This window comes from Pempheris klunzingeri, chromosome 2 (assembly GCF_042242105.1).
Source record: "Pempheris klunzingeri isolate RE-2024b chromosome 2, fPemKlu1.hap1, whole genome shotgun sequence".
Lineage (NCBI taxonomy): Eukaryota > Metazoa > Chordata > Actinopteri > Acropomatiformes > Pempheridae > Pempheris > Pempheris klunzingeri.
Genome location: NC_092013.1, coordinates 8172218 through 8195383, shown reverse-complemented (window position 1 = coordinate 8195383; position 23166 = coordinate 8172218). Strand labels below are relative to the sequence as shown.

The following is a 23166-nucleotide window of genomic DNA, read 5'->3' as shown; positions in this document are numbered from 1 at the left end:
TAGGTCTCACAAGGCATCAGAATATAGAAGTCAGCAAATTAAGAGAGCACAGTTGCCAGCTCTGCAGCCATTCACGCCTACATCTGACATCTGGGTGAGACTGGGAGACATACGAATTCTTAAATCCATACTCTGCTGAGTTTCTCGACAAATAATTTCAAAGTTTATTGATTTACTTGAGGAACCTTTAGAATTAGAGCCTCACTAAATCTGCGAGTTGAAACACAGCCTCTGGCATCACTCTTAATTTTTTTGTATGTTTGTTTCTGTATTTTATTTGTTTCCCTTCACATTGGTGACACAATTTTTCTTTTCTTTCCTTTTGTCTTTTTTCCAGGGCGCTGAGTGGGCCGGCCATGGATGAATGAATGCTTCTTACAATATCTGCAGGATCTTAGTTCCTGTGGTGGGAGGAGTGTTTTCTAAAACGCATTCTGTTTTTGTGGAGTGTTTCTTCCCAGAAACCTCTTTTTCTCTCTCTTATTTCACAAACAGTATCTCAGGTGAGGAGGGATTTATTAATTAAAGTGAAGAGAATCAGATTTCTCCATAGGAGTTTAGCGATATTAGGAGCTGTGTTAGAATTCAGCTTGTTTCAAAAAGCTGTCATGCAATTATTTAGGTGCATGTAAATGTACAGTGTACATAACAAGTCATGAGTAATGAATGCCCTGTGTACGACAACTATATGACTCATATGACTTTCTGTGCTCGCTACATCTCACACATGCACGTCTAACACTGCAAACTTAGTCAGAAAAGGGGGACATTTGGTCATGTTGGGAGCAGGAGAGGCTTGAGATGGCTCCACATGACATTTCTATCCCAATTACATGTTTCAGCTATGCTATGCAGTCATATTAAGTCTTTTCAGATGTTCAACAGAGCCTGCACAGTAACTTCACACCAAGTCAAGTGACTGGCACGGCTACAAATGGCTTAGCAGAGTGTGGTTAGTCACTGTATTTGCACGTCTGTGTTTCAGTAAATATTTAGTCTAGATAAAATGACTACATTAGAGATATATCAAGCTACCATTAGGCTGGAGAGCTATATTACAAACAGTAATTGGATCAGATATGAGTCGACTGAGCGTAACCAATGAGGATCATATGGCTCTGCATCTGTCCATCACAAAGTGGGCCGTTAGACACTAAATTACTAGTAAAATATTTTCTTTAATTCACATCAAAGCCCTGTTACAAGAGTTTCACACATTAAATAAACACTGATAAATTTACTGCCAGGGACCAAACGAGTCATTAAAGAAAAGTCGAGATGACACATTTGGCTCTGGCATTACAGGAAGAAGCAGAAGTAGAGTCAGCCCTGTAATGTTCTGCCACTGAGTCTCACAATAACATTTTATGTGCCAGCTCGTCTCCTCTGTTCAAAACAAGAGACCAGGTTCACTTCGCTGTCAATTTACAGTGTTGTGCCACTGTACAGGTCATTTATTTATTTTAGAAGGAGATAAAAAAGTAGAGTGACAGCAATTGTATGGGTGTATTCTATTGTTGACACAAATTGGGATTTGATTTGTGATTACATCTTACATCTTTAACTGGACTGAATTACGTGACCTTGCAAACTAAAGGAAATCAACTGCTCAAGTGTTCAGGTATTACACTATTTTTGCTTAAAATTACACCAATCAAAAGCAGCAGAAAATATCTGGATCAGAACTCTTAAATGCTGCTGGAAATGAGGCTGATGGGAGCGATGGGACTGAATCCCAACAGCAATACTGCAAACCGTAAAACCAAAGCAATGATCTGAAAGACTGCAGAGCAGAATAGATATCAGAGTCGGGTGATGATTCTCTTTGCGTTCATTACTATGAGCCACACCTTTTACATTACATGTAGTCATTTGACCCATTGCCTACATTAACATACTTTTAAACCTGGGCCCTATTTTTCTTTTACATATTTTGGTTTGGAAATGAGCGGTAAGTAAAAAGAGTTTTGGGACTGCTCCTGTACATCACCTCAGCAGGCAGCTGAAAATGGGCAACGAACAAGCTATGATAGCTGGAATATAATCCTTCAGAGCTATTGTGTCAGACAAAGTGCAGCCACTAAAAGTGCTTGTTTTTGCCACTTACCAGCTCAGATTGTTATTCTAAATGTCTGACGTCATTACACAAAGACCTCTAAGATCTGCAAGATCGATATATTACTTGTTTAAAAGCCACCAGACTTCATTAACAAAAACATTAATTTTACAGGGGAGTTGCTGGTCTACTGTTGTCTCAATCAGTTTGACTTGTTGTGTGACTTTAGTGCTTTAAGGGGTTAGTGCAGTTCCAACACAATATTTGTGTAACTCAAGACAGCAGTAGGCCAGCCACTCCCATGTTCTGTGAGGTAAAGTTGCTGGTTTTGTCTTTGAGTCTGGTGGGTTTGAATAACACGATAAATTGGCTGTTTCTATTTAAAAGAAAAGGATCTACCTCTGTTGGGATCACTTCTGTGATGTTGTTGGACACTTTCTGAGGCTGTCAGTGGTGATGCATTACATAACAGCCATTGTAGCTCATTGGCCACCCGTTTTTGGCCTGCCAGTCATTTCGAGCCCAAAAAATTAAAAGTAGGACACAAGTTTAAGAATACTGGAGTTATCCTTTGAGTCAGTACTCGTCCCCAGGCATGACATGTTAAAATGAGTAATGAAACCTCTGTATGAGTCTATACAAACTTCAGACAGGGAGAGCCGATCCCGATCTTCAGGCCAAGTTTACCTCAGCTTACTCCATTTGTCAGATTTGTGACCGAACAGCTAAGTAACCTCCCACCACTCTCATTCCACCATCCTCACCTCAGGAGGGATCGTAGCTGAATATTGGCTAGAGTTGTGTCTCCTGTAACCCAGGCAACAAGAGCTCTAAAAATAACTTGGGACTCAATGTAGATCAGACATTTTCACCATTGCCTGTAATTCTCCACATCTAAAGACAAGAACGTTTGAATCACTCCACAATTACAGGTGCTATTGTCTCTTGCCTTTGTCTTTATACAATAAAACATTATATCTCTTGTACAGGTAGACAGAACACCTGGGCATGTGACTCCATATTACAAGCAAAACCACTTATATTTGCAATATAATACATCTAGAAACAAGGGCTAAGGTAGATTAGTTGTATTTTCAAGTGTTATAATCATCAAGAGTTCATTTTTCTTGTTTTTATTGCTGTAAAGCTGTATTGTACTAGCTAACTTGATTGATATAAGTATTGTTTTTATTGTTGTGTGCGTTTAAGTTAAAGGGTTGGTGAATGCTGTTGTGTTTAAGGTAATGCCTGAAAAATTACACATAAATTAAATCAACTGCAGTATCTCTTTTCCAGAAGATCTGGCTAATCCACAAGAAATGTTGTCAATAGGTTTCATAGAGATTTTTCCTTCAGAAGAAAGTGGTTCAAATGAAAACTTCACAGTGGGATCTGCATTTTTTTTTTTTCTAGATCAACCAGAAATACAAGCTGTTGTTGAATTCAAATCAAATCAACATGCCATTTGAAGACCACATAGGAGATTCTACTCACTTTTAATGTACTGCACTTCATCAGAATGGCTTGATATGAATACAGTTTAGTGAGATTTTCAGTAATTTAGGTGAACTGGCCCTTTAATACGCCCTGTTGGGAACGTTTTTTTCCCTTTACTGAATGCATAGATCCAAAAATATGTATCCAAGTCTTAAAGAGATCGAATGAAAAGTAGATTAAGTTCATCATAGTTTACCATTTTACTACAGTATGTGTCATATGCAACATATATGATATCCAGTAATGTGATACAACTTACATAATGCAGTAATGGAGCTACAGTGATGAAAAATTTACCATCTTGAACCTTGTGGCTAGTATTTCAGATCAGGCAAACGCTGCACAAACATATGGTTACAGTACAGGCTGTCTTAATAAAACACACTTGTATTTTACATATCATTACTATGCATTATGTTGTATTGATCAGTAACAATAATAGTAAGTAAACTTACTTGTGCAGGACTGCTATCTCATTCTCAATGCTGTTTTCCTTGCCCTCTAATGCCTTCTTGGGGATGCACTTGATAGCCACCAGTTTCTGCGTCCTCTTCTCCTCGGCCAGGACCACCTCAGAGAAAGCTCCCCTGAAACACAAATACACCGGTCAGTCTGTCAGACCTCAATCCATTCATCTTCGGCTGTGAATGCAGCTGTGACATTGTGGAGAAAAACAGGGGAAACTCCGGCTTCAACGTTACATTGGCCTCACTTTCGTGATAACTTGGCTGCTTACATCCGAGCGCTAGTAGGAATGCTAGCCTGCTGCTGCCAGATTGTATTTATTTTTAACTTCAGCCTCCTCCTGAAGTCTCTGGGTTGCTGCTGAGTCAAGTTTTGGAGAGAGAACAATTTGGTGGGACAATTTGGAAACACCAATATCAAATGCTGAGGTCAGTGATACTGACTCAAAACTGTTTTAAATTCAAAGTTTCATCCTTCGTGTGATGCCCATCAATCGACAGCATGGTCACAGTGTATATTATCATTCCATGGAACATCCTGTATAGTAACAGGCTTTTTTGCTTTCTTTCCACATGTGTTACTGATGTTAAAGTTAATAATAATACTGCAGAAAGGTCGAGATAATTGATATGTTTGACAGATTTTTACAATGTACACTGATTGGTTCAAATATTTGGATCTGTGTGTGTGTGAAGCAGTGCTCTGATACCACACAGTGTAGTTGAATAGTTCATATGAGTCTGTGGACATGGCAGCTCACTCCATGGGTTATTCTACTTTAGCATTAGGTTTTAACAATATCTAATAATCTAGTGCTGTGTGTTGTCAAATGTATACAGACAGAACAGCATTTTTACAGTCAGACAGACAGAATAGTATGTGAGTGTGTGACTGAATCTGCCCTCACACTTTCGACAATAAACACCTACATTTCTTTCTGTTTTCTGTTTTCTGTCTCTCTGTGTCTCCCTAACAACTAAAGTCAATAATGGAGAACAAGTAAATCAGCAGAACTGAAACAAAAAAAAAAAAAGGCAGAAAATATTTAGCATTTTCCCATGACCCATTTAACAGTAGAGGCGGACCTCTGGCGTTTTGGCTGAGGCCCAGAGATTTCTGACTGAGATCCAAAACTGTATAATAACTACATGGATTCCTGACTCACAATTATAGGTTTCAACTGAATATTACACTAATAGGATTAGTAGTACAACTGCAATGAGGCCTGGCACTGGAAGGAAAAGAAACCCTCATAAATAACATAATTAATACTGATTTAGTCAAGTGTGAGTGAAACGTCAAAGAAATGCTGCTGCTGCTGAAGGTAAAGCAGCACGTGAGCCTGCATCACCTTTAGGCTGCATTGAAAATCCTCAGCGCTGCCACAGTAACTTCCATATGGTCCAGTGTTTTGCACGTCAAACATATTCCTCCATACAGATGACTTAATGGTAAATAAGGTTTATTTTAGAACACACACTTTTGGTCAAAGACCTTATGAGGCATGCGGGGCATGAAGGAACGCTCCAGTGTATATACAAGCATTCCAGTAATTGGCCCCAATGCAAAACATCTGTGTATTCTACAAACAAGACCTTCTGCCGTGTTCATGTCATATGGGACGGACTGCAGAGGTGGGAAGGATTCTCAAGATGGTTGTGTTATTGCCATGTGAGGGATGAAAATACTGTGAATTGGCTGACGTGAGGCGTTAGTCTTTGTTTTTCCATATTATTAGGTGCCAAGTTGGATTTTCAGAGCTTTAAGAAAAATCCCGGTCATAATTGCAACTTGGATGTGTATGTAAGTGCTGTTTACAAGTCTGACAGTGGTAATTATCATAACTAATATACAGTAGGACATGCTTTTCAATTTTATACACTACAAACATGGCAGTGTTACAAAAAAAAATCAAAGAAAAACTTCTTTTCATGGTTCACTGCATTCCTGGGAGAGTGTGTTTGAATTTTTACAGGGATGTCTGCACATCAGATCTCACTCATACGTCCTCTTATGTTTTGTTGCCAGGCAGTCATTCGCTCTGTGTCAACTCATGGTGAACAAATGTTTGTTTCCTGCCAGGCTAGATCAGTACAACAGCGCTGAAAATAAATGTTGGCAGTGTCAGTGTGTTCAAACATGTCTGTCTCACCAAAACATGTGGCACAAAGGTTGAAGGTTTAAAGCTACAATATAGATAGATAGATAGATAGATAGATAGATAGATAGATAGAAAGACTGTATCAAACACAAAGACAAGACCTTACACCACTACCTGCTACTCTTCTGCAAACTGTAAAATGGACGCACAAACATCCTCTGAGGTTATGTGAAAACAAAGCTGCGTGTGTGTGTGTGAGGATGTCGGCTGTCAGTTTGTGCCTTACAATATCTCTTCAGCCACATATAGCTGCATGTGTGGGCAGAGAGGAACCATTACCATCCAGTCACTAAGATACTTTATCAGATTGCGTGGTTCCCTGCCAGTGTGAGTAGAAAAGGAAGTGCGTGACCTATAGACTGCAACGCCTGTCCTCTTTTGCTGTCCAGAAAAAAAAAAACATGCTTACAGTAACATTTTTAAAATTCGGAACAAAGCAAAGCCCCCTAATATTTCTACAAAACATCGTAGTGTACTTTGCTTTGATGATTTAACTCAAACTTTGAGGTGCATCTTAGAGAAGTCTTCCCAGTTTTACAAATCCGTCATTTGGATGAATGTGTTTGCTTTATTTTTCTATATCTACATCTACAATATGTGCACCAGAATACTGGGACATTACTGATGTTTTGATCCACGGTGTGTTTGACTGCTTAAACACAAATGATATTTATTCTGCACCTGTGTTACTCAACTGGAAAATGTTCTCTTCTCCTCCGGCAGACCCTCCGGGTGTTTCAACAGCAAAACAGGTGTGTATTTTCTGAGAGCACACTATGCACACAGCATGTACTTTCTGGCTTGCAAAAGTTTATCTTGTAGTGTGTACAGCATTAAGTAGCTGTGTGTGCACTTGAGACTGCCGCTGTATTTGCACTGACTCACACATCAAACCACTGAGGTGGATTTGGTGATTCTTCATATAAGCATCTTTTCATCGACTGCATAACCACCTTTTATTGCTTTCAATCTGTTTGACATCTTATGTTTGGATGTTTTTAAATATATATTATATATTATTATATCAGATATATAAATACTTTTATTGAATTTATACTTTTCATTGCTATCAAACCCTATTGCCTTATATATCTTTATTTTATTTTCATACATTTTTTTCTTTTCTCCCAAATAAAGAATTTCACAAAAATGTGCTGGTACATCTTATCTTGGAATCAATCTCGAAATCAGTGTGCACACATCTACATTTGCACATCTTTGCTCTAATCATGATAATGATTCTCTCGTACAGCATAATCTTTTATTTCATTTGGCAGAGCTGCCTCTTTTTAATTTAGGCAATATCTTAGAAACACTGATATGTGACTCTCATGAACCCAGCTGCATATTAAGAGATCCCACATGTGGCCCAAACCCCAAGATTGAGAAACTCAAGCTAAGTGTACAAGGTATCATGGGAAAGGAAGTAAAAAGAATAATTGCTATAGCAGAAGGTATACGAATTAAATGAGGAGTAATTTGTACTATCTAACTTACGGTATTCAAAAGGTACATTTCCATAACATGTTTTATCCAGAGTGACCTACTTACAGCTTCTCTGGTGTTATTAACCTCAAAGCAACAGGGCACAGCCTGTTTCCTGATTAAAGTAACAATTATCCTGGGAGTGAGGCCTTGTGGTCACATCTCAACAAGAAAGCAAAACTGTCACATAAAGGCCATTAGCTTTGGCAGGAGTCCAGCTGTGTGGAGGAGGCTGTCGGGGCTGCAAATTCCTGTGTAGCATCTGGAGGATTTAGTTGACATTCTCCATGCACCCGCTGACAAACCAAGGGGCTCTGGGGAAGCTTCATACAGTGGTTCACACAAACATTGGGAAAATCTGAGAACACTAATGTGTCTTTGACTGTGGATAGTCCCATTGTCTGTTTGATATTTTGCAAGCAAACCGCTTACAGTTGCACATATTTGTCTTGTGAAATATCGACAAACTGCAGCACTTGAACCTCACTGCTTACACGTGCAAATGAAGCAAGACAACATCCTTTGTTCAGCTGGACGACAGGTTAAGCCTGTGCAAAACTGTTTGTCAGGAACAGACGGATTTCAACGCTGACTTCCCCTCACAAAATGACATTGTTTTCCAGAAGATACTTCCTTCTTTCTGAATGTCAGTGAACTGTCGGGTTACATTTCTACAGTGCTGAACAATAACCTCTAACACAAACACAGCCCCATTTAAAAGAGGACCATGCAACACATTAAATAAAACAAGGCCATGATATTTATTCTGGACATTATAGTAATGATAATATTGCTATTAGCTGGTAATGGCCTGCTTAGTTCCACTGCAGATGACATCTGCTTACAATTACAACTCACTGTTATTGGAATGATTTTCAATTGCACTGATGAAGAGGAGAAAGATGCTATCACACTTAAGCCCTGTCCTGTCTCTCATTGGTAGCATAGGGTCTCTCCAAGTGCCTGCCTACAGACTCTATTATGGAGTGTTTATTTCAACCAAAAGGATGGAATAGTTGAAAGTCTGTTTTCAGCCGTGGGACAAACGTTACAGTAACCTCACTTCATTAGAATTAGCCCCCCAAAATACAACAATGTCCCTGAAAACCAGAGAGACAGGGCAAAAATAGCTTCTAGTGGACAGAGAGAGGATAAAAATCCTGACAGAAAACATGATGGGTGCTGAGTAGGGTGGTGAATTTGCTAAGAGCCTAATCCAAGCAAAGGTTTCAACTGGATTATAAGGTAAACAAACGTGTTTACTGAGCTGTTCCTGTTCCTAACAGGACACTCACACACGCACACACCACACACACACCGCACACACACACACTATTAATCACTAAACCTTCAATAAAGACACAATTACTTCCACTATCCAAACAGTAGGGAGCATTCTCAGAAATTCACTGTGCAAATACTTTACACAAGAGTTTAAATACAGACAGGCAGAAACTAAATTTGAATGTGTAGAGCCTCAAACAAAGTAAATATTTACATGCCACTGAAAAAAACATATATTCCAGTGATCGACATTGAGCTATTGTGCACAAATCCATTGGATAAGAAGCAGCCCTTTTACTTCCCCTGCTCAAGAAGGCCAAATATCAACATGGCTCTTTCACTTCTTTACTACATCAGTCTTCCCTGTCTCTGAGTAAGCTGCTTGCTTGAAATACAGACTAGGTGTTGCTTAGTTTCTGTCGCTACAAGCAACCTTTTCATGTGTGTTTCCCACTACGCCTCAGCCGGTGCATCAAAGGAATTTAAAACGGAGGAATTAGGGTCTCAAATGCCATCATGCATGAATTTGTGTTCACTCCCGTACAACAAACACACAGGCACATGACATAAAGCAGATAGTTTGAGAAGCTGCGGTGACGTCCAGACAGATAACACCAGCTGAGCTCCAATGATTTCCAAAGACCATAAACGTATTATTAACTATTACTGTGACACCTTTACATGCAATCACCACAGGACAAACATAATCTGCATTACATTTTTGCAGAGCCAAGTAAGGCCTAAATGCTATTACTGCCATTTTACTAAATTTTTACAGGTTTTTTTGTTGCCGTTTGCAGTGCTACACTGGTGTCTGTCTAATGCTATATTCTAGTAAACTCAAATACAAAGTGTTTTTAATATAAATGCTCATTTTGATCACAAAATGCACAAAAAAAACTTTCCTCGTGCTGCGGTGTTTTGAGAACACAGACTTTCCTTGACTATCTGCCATGTATTTTTTCTTCCTATAAATCCCACGTTTTTGAAACTGCAACAAATAGCACCATCTGTCCCGCTGAGAAGTTGGTCAAGAAGATATGTAAGCAGTTGACAAAATGGTAACTGTGGAAAGGTCAGAGAGACATAGGGAAGGACCATCTGGTCCAATCAGAGCTGAGAGACGCCCCACTGTGATACTGGCCCTGAAACATAAAAAGACCATCTTTGCTCTGTGGGCTCTCCAAACATGAAGATCGACGGAACCAAACCACAACCGCCCTCATTATCTGAGAAATAACACAATCCTAACAGCAAGCACACATTTCTCTAAAATATTGAATGGAGATACATAATTTAACACCATAGTAATTTCTGTTTGGGTCCCCTAATCCCTAATAGGTGAGACCTTAAAGCTGCTATAATCAATATATTCATTTTTTTTGATCAAATTACTGTGTGTAATGTGAAAGAGGTCACTAGTCGTGATGAAGCCACAGAGAATTATAGTGTTTTAACGTCTTTCAGCTCATTGTTTTGGCTTTATTTTCCCTCACCAGTGTAATCAGTAGTTTCCAGAAAAACTCACTGTCCACTTCCTGCTCAGCACCAAACAGCAGGCGAAGTTAGCGACTAGCTGGTGAACACACTGGAGCATTTCCTTCAGGAGCTGATATAAACCAAAACAAAGCTAAAGGGAGAGCGAATACTTTACAGCTTGTTGTGCTGAAGTGGCCAAAAAAAATCCAAGTTGATGCAGGTTTAAGGTAATGCACTAAGCCACTGGTATTTTTAATTATTTATTATTTGGTTTAAAATAAATCCTGTGGCTTAGGGCTCACTGTTTGGTGCGTTTTTAGTACTGTTTGGGTAGTGAGACATTTAATTTCTTTTCATTTTTTATGAAAAATAGAATGCTTAACAGTGTCTGGTGGGCCAGAGTTCTTAGAAAGTAGGTCGCTGACTCAGTAAGAGATAATAAGACAATATGTCAGCATTGCTTTAATCTATCTATAAAACTACGTGTTGATGAGGGAACCTTACTGTGGTGCTGAAGCACTTTGTGCATGAGCTCGAATCCCTTTTCCTCTGAGTAAAATCCCACGTGTGAAAATAAACATTCCTGTGCTGTTGATTATTGCTTAGGTTGTAGTGAACTGAGAATGTTTCAGGATGAATATGTATTCATAACACAGGGATTATTCACGTTTAACTGATGATAAACATAATCTGCTGGTATCATCATGTTTTGTTCTCTCTCATCTTGATAATCCCCTAATATGAGTGTTTTCATGTTTGACTCACTGCCACTAACTGTGTCCTTTGGTTGAAGACTTCATAGCAAGAAATAAGAGCAACATAGTGATGCACTGGCATGAGTAAAGTGATCAGAAGATCTGAATGTGGGAATGACTAACAATTTACATTTGAACATCTGGAGTGCACATTACATACCATGAACCATATATGTGCATTGCAAACAACTGTAAATGTTATTTAAGTACACATAAGTGCTGAACAATGTTTTGACTTTTTCAATGGCCAGCGTGGGATGTCCATTACAGTTGTGTGATGGGATTTTTACTTTGCACAATTACGTTTGAAGCGTCCTTGTTGCTCAGGATAGTTCAGAGAACTTATATATAACAGTAAGTAAAAAGAAGCTCTAGTGCACAGAGAACTATGATCCACTCTGCAGCTGTACAGATTCTTAGCAGTGTTTAGCTTAACGTTTTACTTTTATGGTTAGTGCATTTAGTAGTTCAGTCGCACAGCTCTCAACAATACAGTTTCAATTAGCAGAAGGCCACTATTTTCAGCAAAAAACTGATAAACCCACTGTAAACTATCTGCCACCAAACACCAAAGATTTAGTAAGTAGCTGCTAAAGAATGTCGAACATCTAGTGAGCTAAACACAAATATTTATGCAAATATGCAGCTAAAAGCAGAGCGAATGTTGGACTCCAATGGAAGGACAGTGTTGCTCTGTAGTGGATGTAGTCAACTGTGTGCTCACACATTAGCTGTTCAGTGGGCTAAACTCAATTAATGCAACTTCAAGGGCTTTATTCTCATGTAAGCGAAGAAGAGATCCAACTTCCCACCGTTTCAAGTCCACTCACTGAAAGGGATTGCTTTGAAACACACTTAAAAAACCACTATCCCAAGCTGAATCGCATAGTGGACTGTAATTAATCTGCAAAGCAAAGAGCATGCTTCCCTAAGGATTTCTGGTGCCAGACATGAAAAGCACAAGGAAAGTCTTCTCGGCCAAGTTTGCTGATATGTGGACAGCTTGTCATGAGGGGGAATGTGGGCAATAAGGGATTATAACAATGGAGAAAGACTGTGGGAAGATGTACATGACAAGCCTGCCAGTGTACTTTAAAGTGTTAGGGGGATATATTGCTGTGAGCAGATGGAAGATGCATAAGTGGGCCAGATAGTAGGAATATATGCATGTTTGTGTGTTTGTGTGAGTGTGTGTGTGCGTGTGTACGTGCGTGTATGTATTCCAGGAACAGCAGGCTATGCCATGCTGAGCTGTGCTGTGCTGAGACGCAGGCTTCTGTTCGAATTAGGTCAGGGCAGGGCTGAAGGGCTGAGGGTGCCATAAGCAGGGATGGATTTTCAGGATCGGGTCGGAGTTTGTACTTTTAATTATTGTGAAACCCAATAAAGAGCTTAAAAAAAAGTTGTCACTTTTCAAAGGAAAGGTTAAACTTTCATTGCTACGAATGCTGGAGTGTCAGAATGAAAGTGTGTTCGTCTCAGAACGAATCAGGAGTTTTTTTTGTTTTTTTGTTTCTGTAATGCGCTTGATAACTTCGCTTAAAAAGTGAGCAGGAGACTGTCTGCACACTTTTTGAGCTCAAATGATATCTCAGAATGATAATTTAAAAAAAAAAAGATACAGAGAGAAGAGATGAGAAAACAGATGAGGAGGGAGAGACGGGATCGCGTGCCATGAGCTTTACTCATAACTCCTGTATGGTCTTATCGGTGGCTGAGACAGAATTACAAGGGCAGGCGCAGTAACATGCTGTCCTTTGCTTCGAGGGCCAGTACAGGAGCAGGGGACTGTGTAATGAAGGAAGGTCTTAGCTCTGGCTCATCCCACAGCTTAGGCACAATAAAACCTAATGACAAAACAAAAGCTACGCAAGGCAAAGCAAGGAAAAGTAAAGTAATTCACTCTCACTAAGAGAGGCCAGCGGTGGGGACGCGGAACAACAGACATGTGAAGAGGGGAAGATAAAGACAAGTAAAATTGTAATGAGAGATATGACAGGGATACAAAGGGATAAATATGATAAGTAGTACATGATGGAGAGAGAGGGAGAGCTAGGACAGAGAAAGAAAAAAAAGAAGCAGAGAGAGAGAGACAGAGATGAAAAATAGATGAAGTGGGACAGCTCTCACGCTGGGAGACTCATCTGCTCCATAAAGGTGGCCGTTTCCTTTTGTCTGAACTACTTTGTTAATCACCATTTTGCGTTCCTTTGATTCTGACTCCTACAAACACAGCATACAAACACTGTAACACTAAAGAAGCGACACAAAAAATTGTTCCTGAAAAGTCGGTCTGGGCTAAAATTCTCTCAAACCCACATTTCTGGGCTCCTTGCTGTGTCTGCTCCATTACATTTTAGAATTGGACGGTGAGGTTAAAGTTCGGTGATGGACAGACAGATGGCCACGGGCTGTTTCACCTACTCACTATCTGGAAATCAGGAAGAAAGACATCACAGCACTGAAGCAAATGAAGTTCAATAGTCATTAAGTCATTATGAGTCATTAAAGTAAGTCTGGTAGATCTTATTGGCATCATGCAATAGTTGCAACATAGTAATTGTTTATAATGTTAATGGTATGAAGATTGATTGAGAATGATGCATAATACATTGTACATTTTGCTTTATGCATGACTTGTTGGACAATACTGATGCATAAGTATGCATTTTCATTAGTTTTGGCCTTACTAAGGCGTTTCTGTTTAAATGTGACCATTACTAATTTCTGAATGGATGCTGTTTATACATAACATTAAGAATAAAGTCTCTCCTTTTGAGTTGAAGCGACACCCTGACTTGTAGTCATCTCCTGCAGTGACTCCAACAGTGTTAATAAAGTCAATCAAGTACACAGAATATAGAACCTTTTCTCCTTTACATACATAAGTTTGATTTGGTGACTCATTGTAAAAGCTGTCGTGTCTTGTGCCTCAGTTTATTGATAGGAACATCTATCAGATAAGCTACATATACCTCTCCCAACATACAGAGAGGTCTGAGAGGAGATTAAAACAGTGGCAATTAAAGGGATATTCTGCTGATTTCAACCAGCTTTATATCATTACAATGTGGTTAGTGCATGTAAATAAACAGTGTTCTACTTTCCTCCATGTTGCCTCCGACCAGATCTCCTTGTTCATTTGCCAGCAAAAGTTTGTTGCCAGCTTTAGGGCTGTTGTTCGGACTATAGGTTGTACTTCCCCCATTCTTCTTAAGAAAATGCGTTTAATGTTGGAATAAAACATTTGGGGCTAGTTGTGAGCCACAATACAGTGCAGAGGAATGGCAGCATATGGATGAGGAAGAGGCTGCCACAGCCGAGAATCAAGCCTTTTTCTCTGTTTTGTCTGGTCACATAACACTAATGATAATGTCCACTGCACTGACAGCCCAGTATTAAGAAAAGACCATCTTTCCAATACTTCCAAAATTTGCATCATATTACAGCCTAATAATCAGAAGGGAATGACATTTTGTTTCACTTCTGAACAAATCTGAAATATGGGATGCAGAGTTCTTGAACAAGGCTTAACTATTGTGTCCTATTAACTTCTGTGGCATTAAGATACCACAGATACAGATACATGCAGTACATAACCTGGAGGGTATTTTTTTCCATGGTCTGTAGAAATAACTGATCATGTCATTATTAAATTCAAGGGCAATTGAAACTAAGGGTGAGTCAAAGCTTTTGTCACACAACTTATAATCTTTCATGAATACATCTGCAGGCACAAATGAAAACACAAATACACAACACACACAAACAACCCAGTGAGTGTCGAGGTATTGAACCCTTTCCACTCAGATGCAGAGAGCCCTCAGACAAAGTGGTAAATCAGCGTTAAAACCCGTGTAATGTAGCTAAGAGGCACTAATGTGAACGAGGGAACAAGTGGAGCAAAAGGTTCCTCTTTTGAGTACCAGATTGTGACCCAGACCAGACTACAATTTGTGTTTTACAAAACAAATCTGCATGGATTCTGGATAAAAGATTTGAAACATCAGCAATTCTGACACATTTAAAGCATCTACAATTAAACACCTATTAATTGAAATTAATAGGTGCAGCTTGAGTGTACTTTTCCACTGAACAACCACAGGTGTTTCACCTTCATGGTTTATTTTATTCACTGATTAAGGATAAAATGGCAATGAGGAAGATAAGCTCACTCTGAAGTCGTGATGCACAGTAATGCCAGGGAAAGGTTTTAATGAGAGATCTTCACTCTGTCAAATCAGAAATAGCAGGCTGTGGGCGAGAGGGCTCCTTGCTTCGTTAAAAGACAGGATGTGTGATGAATGGGTGCTATGTGTTCATTCAGAGAGGTGGAGAGACACGGGAACACCGGAGGCAAAGGTCATCAGGGAGAAAACACAGTGTGGGACGTCACACACCGAACAACTTTGAACAAACACAGAACAGAACACACAAACTATGAGTGGATGTTTTGAACCTCCTCTCTCTGTCTCTACCCAAATCAATTGTGGCCAGTAGCTGATCATATGAGGGCAGGGGCTACTGGGTCGGCGTTCGACACGAGTGACAGAAACAGGCGGGGGCCGATCCATCAGCCCTAATGATTTTAGATGATTACAGCACACTCCCCAACTCTTACCCTCCACTCCCTCCAAATCGCAGGCCCTGTGTTTTTCAGTGTATTCTGGGCTGAAATTCCTGAGAATGTCAGAAAAGGCAACATGGCCCATTTGTGCAATTTGTCATCAGCAGAGAGATCTCAAAGCAGACAGCTGAGTGTGGGAACGACGAAAAAAAACAGCTGCTTAATAATCTTTATAATACTGTGTTGTTGTTATACATTATATAGCTATTATTTATTTCTAGAGACTACATCTGTTATAGACGTGCGCGTTGATGTAAATCAAAGTAGAATTGTTGCAATGGTAATAGGACAGAGAGGAAGCTAAAAATAGGTTCTGCTGTCACATAACAGAGTTACAGCATTTTTGCAGAAAACATCAATATCAATTTTCCAAATACGTGACCTGTGAATCTATAACCAGCCACGTTTGAATGATGACATACTGAGCAACATACGCAGGAGAGCGCAGGATAAATCCACATTTGAAATAAAGCCAAGGGAAACGCCGGGGAAGCCAAGGGAATCCAAGCAAGAAGATCTGGATGGGTGAGATTGTGTGTATGTGTGCGTATGCATCACAAGGCATAAAAGGGTTTACTTAGATCACTTTTTTAAGAGCAAAAGCTAGTTTTCATATTGCAGATAATTGTGTCATAGTGGTTTTTAATGTTACCAACAATTTGAATATCGTTTGACTGTATGCTTTGTCTTATCAACGATCACTCTGAAGAGGATCAGTGCTTTGGCCTTATGCTAAGTTGCTGTGTGCTTTGATCCCTGTATAATGAAAGCTTAAATTTCAGCTGAAAATCAAAGGGCAGCAGGACAGACTGGGATCCCTGCTCCACAGTTAACACAGTGTGAAGGCAGGAAACAGTTAGAGAGAGCAGGTGACAGGGACGGGGAGCCAAAATGGAGCGGGATTTCTGACAGCAGGGACGTGGGCTGGGCTGGACAGAGATAGACACAAACAGTGAGACAGGGAGACAGTGTGTGTGCGGGGGGGGAGGGGGGGGGGTAGATTAACTTAAGTAACAGCAATGAGAAAAGAAGGAAGGCTAAAGAGGATTTGAGTTGATTGCAGTGAAAGTGTCGATGCTTGTTTGTGCATCAATAATTCCCATCTGTTTTGATTACAAAAACATGTGTCAGCAGCTGGGACAAGCCCGTATCTGCCACTGGTGTCTTAGGTCTTAGGTCCTCATGTCGATTTGTGTCACTAAAGACAGATATTTCAGAGAAATGATCAAATTTAAGAACTATTTTTTGGAACGGTGAATCTGATAACATGCACTGAAAAAAAGTTTATTACATTTAAACACAAAAACAAGTTAACAAATGTTGTATTTTGTCTGCAATAAGTAGTAAGGAATTGGAATATGCTCACTCTTTCTTCACAAAGAATACCATGAAAAGCACATAATTATATCTATATCTATATCTATATATATATATATATATATATATACATATATATATTGTACATTATTCTGTATTTAATAATTTCATTTCTTTGTTTCAGTATAGGACAGCTACATAGATGGGCTTTATTGTTTGAGACATGATGAAAATGTAAATGGGGTGATGAGTTGATTTGTGGCTCCAGAAACATGAATACATGTACAGAGAAATGTCTGCATGTGTGTGTGTTTTCTTGTAAAAGAGAGAGAGAGTTTATGTCTTTCACAATACACACATATGCAAACCGGCGGTGGATTATTAATAGCAAATCAAAAACTTTGTTTCCATAGTGACTGTTTGAGTCCATTATGGAAAGTGTTTCCTGTTGTTACCAAGACAACAATCCAGCAATGGCAAATGAATGTGGCACACAGCTGAGTGATGCGGTGATCTCTCCCATAAACAAGCTCAGCTTCAAACTGGGGGCAGGTGGAGAACTGGAGGGATGACAAAGACAGGGTTGAAAGGGAGGAAAAACATTTTCATGTATGCACCCATCGGTTGTGCTTATGCACTTACACAACTTCAATTTGGCATCGCTATATTTACCTGCACATAATATCGCGTCTAGGTACAAAGGGTGCAAGTAAAATAATCAAAGCCTTTCGGTTTAACTTAGAAATAACCAACCGAAGTACAGAGACTGCTACAAAGGCTACATTCAGTTGTATCAGTGTTAGCATTTAGCCACTCTAAATTTCAGTTTTCCTTATTAAACTCCTCAGTGCAGATCACTGTTACTGTTTCTGATGCAGTTTGTCTGCCTTACGCACCTGCTGTCATAAATATTGAGTCTTTTTCCCTTAAATCTTACATAAATAATTAAAAATTGATCAAAAATTGGCTGCAGATTTTTCAGCCTTTGCAGCTTTCAGTTTTTGGGCTTGAATTTTGATTTTGTTCCTGCTTACAGAAGAAATACAGATAGGAAAGAGGGTAAATGGGCATCAAGCTGTTGTTGCTGCCTTATGCTGTAATGTTTGTACCTGTGGTTAAGTTACTTCAGATTTTAAGCTCTTTTCATTAAGTGCTTACAATGTTTTTTCTACTGAGGAGTCTATGGATGGCTTCATAAACTCACAACATGAGCTCAGGTTTCATCATCTTGGATTCAGTTAGTGTACACATGACGCAGTTCACACAGACAACTTAATCCTGGACTAACAAGGATGTGGCTCCATGTAAAAGGTGCCAAGTGAGACACCCCGGATAAACATCCTGTCTTGTGACTCTCAGCACCCATGATTAAAGATCATAAAACAAAGAGTAGTAGGATTAAAAGTTACATTTAACTGCTGTGCACCCTCAGAGCAATTTATTTCCTTGAGAGCAAACTACAGTCCAAATTGCTGCTGCCACTTTGGGAAAGCTGGGCAACACTTTCACAGTGGGATGGATTGCAGAATCATTTAGACAGAAAGGCTGAGTTAACCTCAGGAGGAACTTGAGAGGACAGAAACGGTCCTGTCTTGGTGATGGAATATGCTCAATTATTGTGGGTGCCAAATTACATTTGGGTCTTGACATGTGTACGGTTTAGCCACCAGAACGGTGTTCCTGCTCACTTGCATAAATATAGAATAGACCGCCATATAAGTCGGGCTTGAGGGATGCAGCAAATGAGTTACGGTTCTACAAATGACAAGCAATAGGAATGCCATCATGCACTCCAACCATGACCATTTAGAGACAAATGAACAAAACACACACACACACGCACGCACACACATGCATGCACACACAAACAGGCACAATGACCTGAAAAGTTAAGAGGTTTAAGAGAGATTCCAAAGCACCAAGAAAAGCAGTAAATACAGAGGCCCAGACACATCGAACAGACCTCAGGGCAAAACAACCCAACATTGTTCCACAGTATCGTGGGATATGCCGATATGGGATTTAGAATAATTTTCACGATATAAATATTGGCCCATGAACTCATCAAATATAAAGTATATGAATCACAGGCAAAAAGCAGTCCCATCCCCTCCCCAAATGTCTCACACTCTCCAGCTACTCCAAAGTAAACACAGGGAAAGAAGCTACAATCCAACGTTGGAACTGATGTCAAGTAAAACTCAATACAGTAAATTATATCTGTCTTTTTACATGTAGTTAATCTCAAACTGTGTCTATCGATAAAAGTGTAAAGAGATATTCAACTAAAACATTCAGCAAGGGAAACGTGATTATTTAAGCACTAGTTCGACAGCGTCAGTAAGGTTTAGTTCCACAATGCAACAGGGGAAGAAGTTTTCATCATTTGCTTGTGTTTTGCCCATCTGCACTGTGTTGATATCTTTCTGGGATTTATTGTTGATCAGTCAGGTCTAGCTGTATTGTATAACTGTATAATCCAACACAGCAGCCCAGCAGTAACTCCTATCTCTGTGAAGTGCATCATGTTTAGTTTTTTGTGTCAGAGGTGACTCAACTCCACGGCAATTTATGAGGCTGTTTATTTTATGGTGCCGCGTCACTGTGAACTGCATTTCCTTAAGAGGTGTTAAAATTGTGTTTACAATAATCTACATGCAGAGAGAATAATATCTCTAAATGTAATGATCTGTGGCTGACTTGCTGACACAGTGTCAGAGAGGTAAATCAACAAGGTTCTGATGACACAGTGTCAACAAAAGCCTCACAAAGACATTTTGCCGTGCTACTCTATTACTGAAAATGTGAAAATGTACAGCATGGCTATTGTATTAAATTGCATTAGACTATATACACTGACTATTTACTTGATGGAAAATATCCTTTTGATTACCCAGAAAAATGGTGTTTGGAGTTTTTGCTGAGAGAAAAATATCACCGTGTCTGTAATGGTGCTCGGGACACCATCCTGCAGACACCTTCTGCACAACTAATGTTTCAACTAAAGCACAAAAATAGCTGTTTGTGTCTGAGCTGCCGAAAAATACGGGTGCAGTTTCATAGAAAAAACAACGATTTGCACTGCAACACCTGATCTGCATGAATATAATCACACCTGTGCCACTCTACCTACCATAGCATGAGCAGATTTGTTTGGAGCCATGAAATCACCAAACTGGTAAAGGTACAAAAAACAGCCTGAGGAAAACGGCACTGCTGCTACCGCTGACTATGCACACTTCCCAAATACCTTGTCACACTTGTGCATACTTTCTTGCACCATATCAGGTTTGCATTAAAGCCTGTTATGTCTGATTAAGCATAAAGCTGTTTATCTGGGAACACTGACAGGCGCAGCCCTGCATAAATATACTTAGAGCAGTGACACATTTACAAAACACGGCAAAGTTGTCTAGTCTAGTTGCACGGTAATAAATGACCAATCACTCCTTATCAAACAGGATCTATCCAGTCATTAAGAAGCAATAACCTTCCCAAATTAATAATTTGAATAAAATTATTGAAAAAAACTAAATCCATATATAAAAAGAAACAAAACAATTGTCCATCAGCAAGAACAGCAAACAAATACGCATCAAATGCATCATTATAAATGTAAAAACTCACACTTTATCCAAACCCGTCAGCGTTTCCCAGAGTGTAAAAAAGCCATCGCAAAAGGCTGAAACACAAGCTTTTTTTTTTTCTTGACACACTTACGTCCCCAGGGTCTCTTTGAAGTCATACTGATCCTTCACATCTGTGGTTTTCTTTCTCCACGCATGGCATTCGTCACCCAGTGGCATCTTCTTGTTGTTACGGTCGGAAACAATACTAGTGAAGAAAAAGAGGATAAGGAGGAAATACCCATTAGTACCAAAAAGTATAGCTGCCTCCACCCACCACCTGCTGTAAAAACAATACTGCACGGATAGTGCTGGCCCTCTCATATGGTTGTATTTTTTTTCCCCCATTTTGCTACTTGTGATGACACACTAACAGTACAGTATATCTAATGATACCAAAAGGATAACTTCCTGTATTTGCCAGCTACCATGTTAGAACCAGTTTGACAAACAGACTGTTGCAAAATTTGGTCAGTCTGTTACAAACACAATTGCATGTGTCTCAGGTGACAAAAGAATGCGGTAAATTCTGCTTCCTCTCTAATACTATTTCTTCACATAAAACATATCACATAGCACCGGATATTGACCAGAGGCTCAGGCTGCATTTCATCCTTTATACAGAAACATGACCGGTTGCGTTTCACCGACACTCACGGAGGTTGCTGATACGTTGTGGTCACTGTGACGCTTTAACGTGGCGGGCTATTTTAAAGTATCTTTATAATGCACAAGAGCAGAATGTATGTCATACTAGGTTAATAATTAAACTATGATATCACTCTGCTAACCTGATTGCCGCTGTATACAGCGCTTCACCTGTGTAGAACAGACAAGGAGTGTGAAAGCTGTATAAAACCTGATTGTGAGCTGGGCTGTGGGCCCAGGTCTCATAATAAAAGCTGACAAAAGAGCAGGGAAAGTGTTTTTCTGGGGTGGTTACTTTATTGTTACAGTGTGATTGTCAAATGTACAATAGCACACTGTCGTGAAGAACTGAAACTCATTATGGCTTACCTGTAACAAGTGTGTAACTTTTACTTTGTACCTTTCTTTGTGGGATAAATCCAACATCATACAAAGGTATGAATACTTAAAAACAAACACAAACAGTATCGATTCATTGCTTGCTTTCCATTCTCACTTGTGTCTCATATTTCTCAGGAGAAGTTAACATTCAGATTAGATGTTTGTCCTCACCCTACTCTCGAGAGCGGGAGTGATCACAGAGGACCCTGCTGTCACAGCTATCACCATCTAAACTCAGAGTGCCTTTAACTCAAGACCTGGAGGACTAAAATAGCCCTGTTCATATCAGCATGCCTCACTCCTCCTCTGTTCCTGCTGCCTGCCTGGCAACTTCACAGTCTATCTATATGAGATGATATAACATATTGTTCTGGTTTGTACAAGAGCCATTTTGTTAAAGACAATATAATAGCACCGTTAATCATTTCCCTGTTGGCTCAGAGGCGTCAGACTCATTTAAACACTGAATTGTGTGAATGAGTGGCATTGAGCGACAGACAGGGGAAGGCTTAACTCTGCTGTTATCTCAGAGTAAATGTTAATAGGATGTGGCCTCTCCTTCTGCGCACACACACACACACACACACACACACACACACACCGAAGCCCTCTCGCTGCCTTTACTTATGTCAGAAGTCGGCTTCATACCTGTTGTCATGGAAACCCAAAGGAGCTGCTATGGTATCTGAGAGTCTAAATTGCACTAGTGTCTAAAGGCAGGTGGCTGGAAATCATTCAGGTCACTTCCATAACTGGCTGTAGTGTGTTTTGTTTAGTTAAAACACACACGTACACTCACAACACTCCAGCATGTGGTTATTGGATACAGATTAGAAGGACATATCACATATAAGAAGCTGTGAAACATTCAAATAAACTGATCAGGTATACACTCTGTACAATTCATTAGTTACGCTTCCACATGAACATAGAGTCTGACTTTAAAATTTAAATTGGTTAACAGATGGTGTATTATGGTAAGTGCTTCGACCATTTTCAATTCATGATTAAACTCTGATATAAACGCACTGGGAACAAAGTTTACAGCTGAACATTTAAATTGATATCTGAGTCATTCATCATTTCCTCCACTGCATTTTGCATGTCATTTTAAAAATAAAGCCTAAATAAGGCGTGAAAAAAGCAGCATGCAAAGTAATGTGCTTGAGGGGGAAGCAGAAAGAGGAAGTCAAGTCAAATGTGTGTAAACGCTTTGACGGTAAATGGGCAGTACAGGCGCCTCTTTTCCTGGAGTCTGATAACTTCTGGAAGGTACAAACAAACAATACATCGTAGACTGTAACTCTATTCCTGAGTACATCTTCAACTTGACACCCGTCTCCTTCTGTGGGAGAGGATCCATTACAGAGCATGATTTTTATTCT

At 39.6% G+C, this 23166-nt stretch overlaps 1 protein-coding gene across 1 annotated transcript in view; it reads right to left on the bottom strand.

Annotated features, from left to right (window-relative positions):
• The window catches only part of camk1b (calcium/calmodulin-dependent protein kinase Ib), a 38367-nt gene that overhangs the window by 11642 nt on the left and 3559 nt on the right, over positions 1 to 23166 (bottom strand). Inside the window, exons 2-3 of the mRNA XM_070852190.1 lie at positions 20847 to 20960; positions 4009 to 4140 (exon numbers count right to left, since the gene is read on the bottom strand). Coding sequence (XP_070708291.1) covers positions 4009 to 4140; positions 20847 to 20932 — 218 coding nt within the window. The 5' untranslated portion in view covers positions 20933 to 20960. The remainder of the gene's footprint in view (positions 1 to 4008; positions 4141 to 20846; positions 20961 to 23166) is intronic.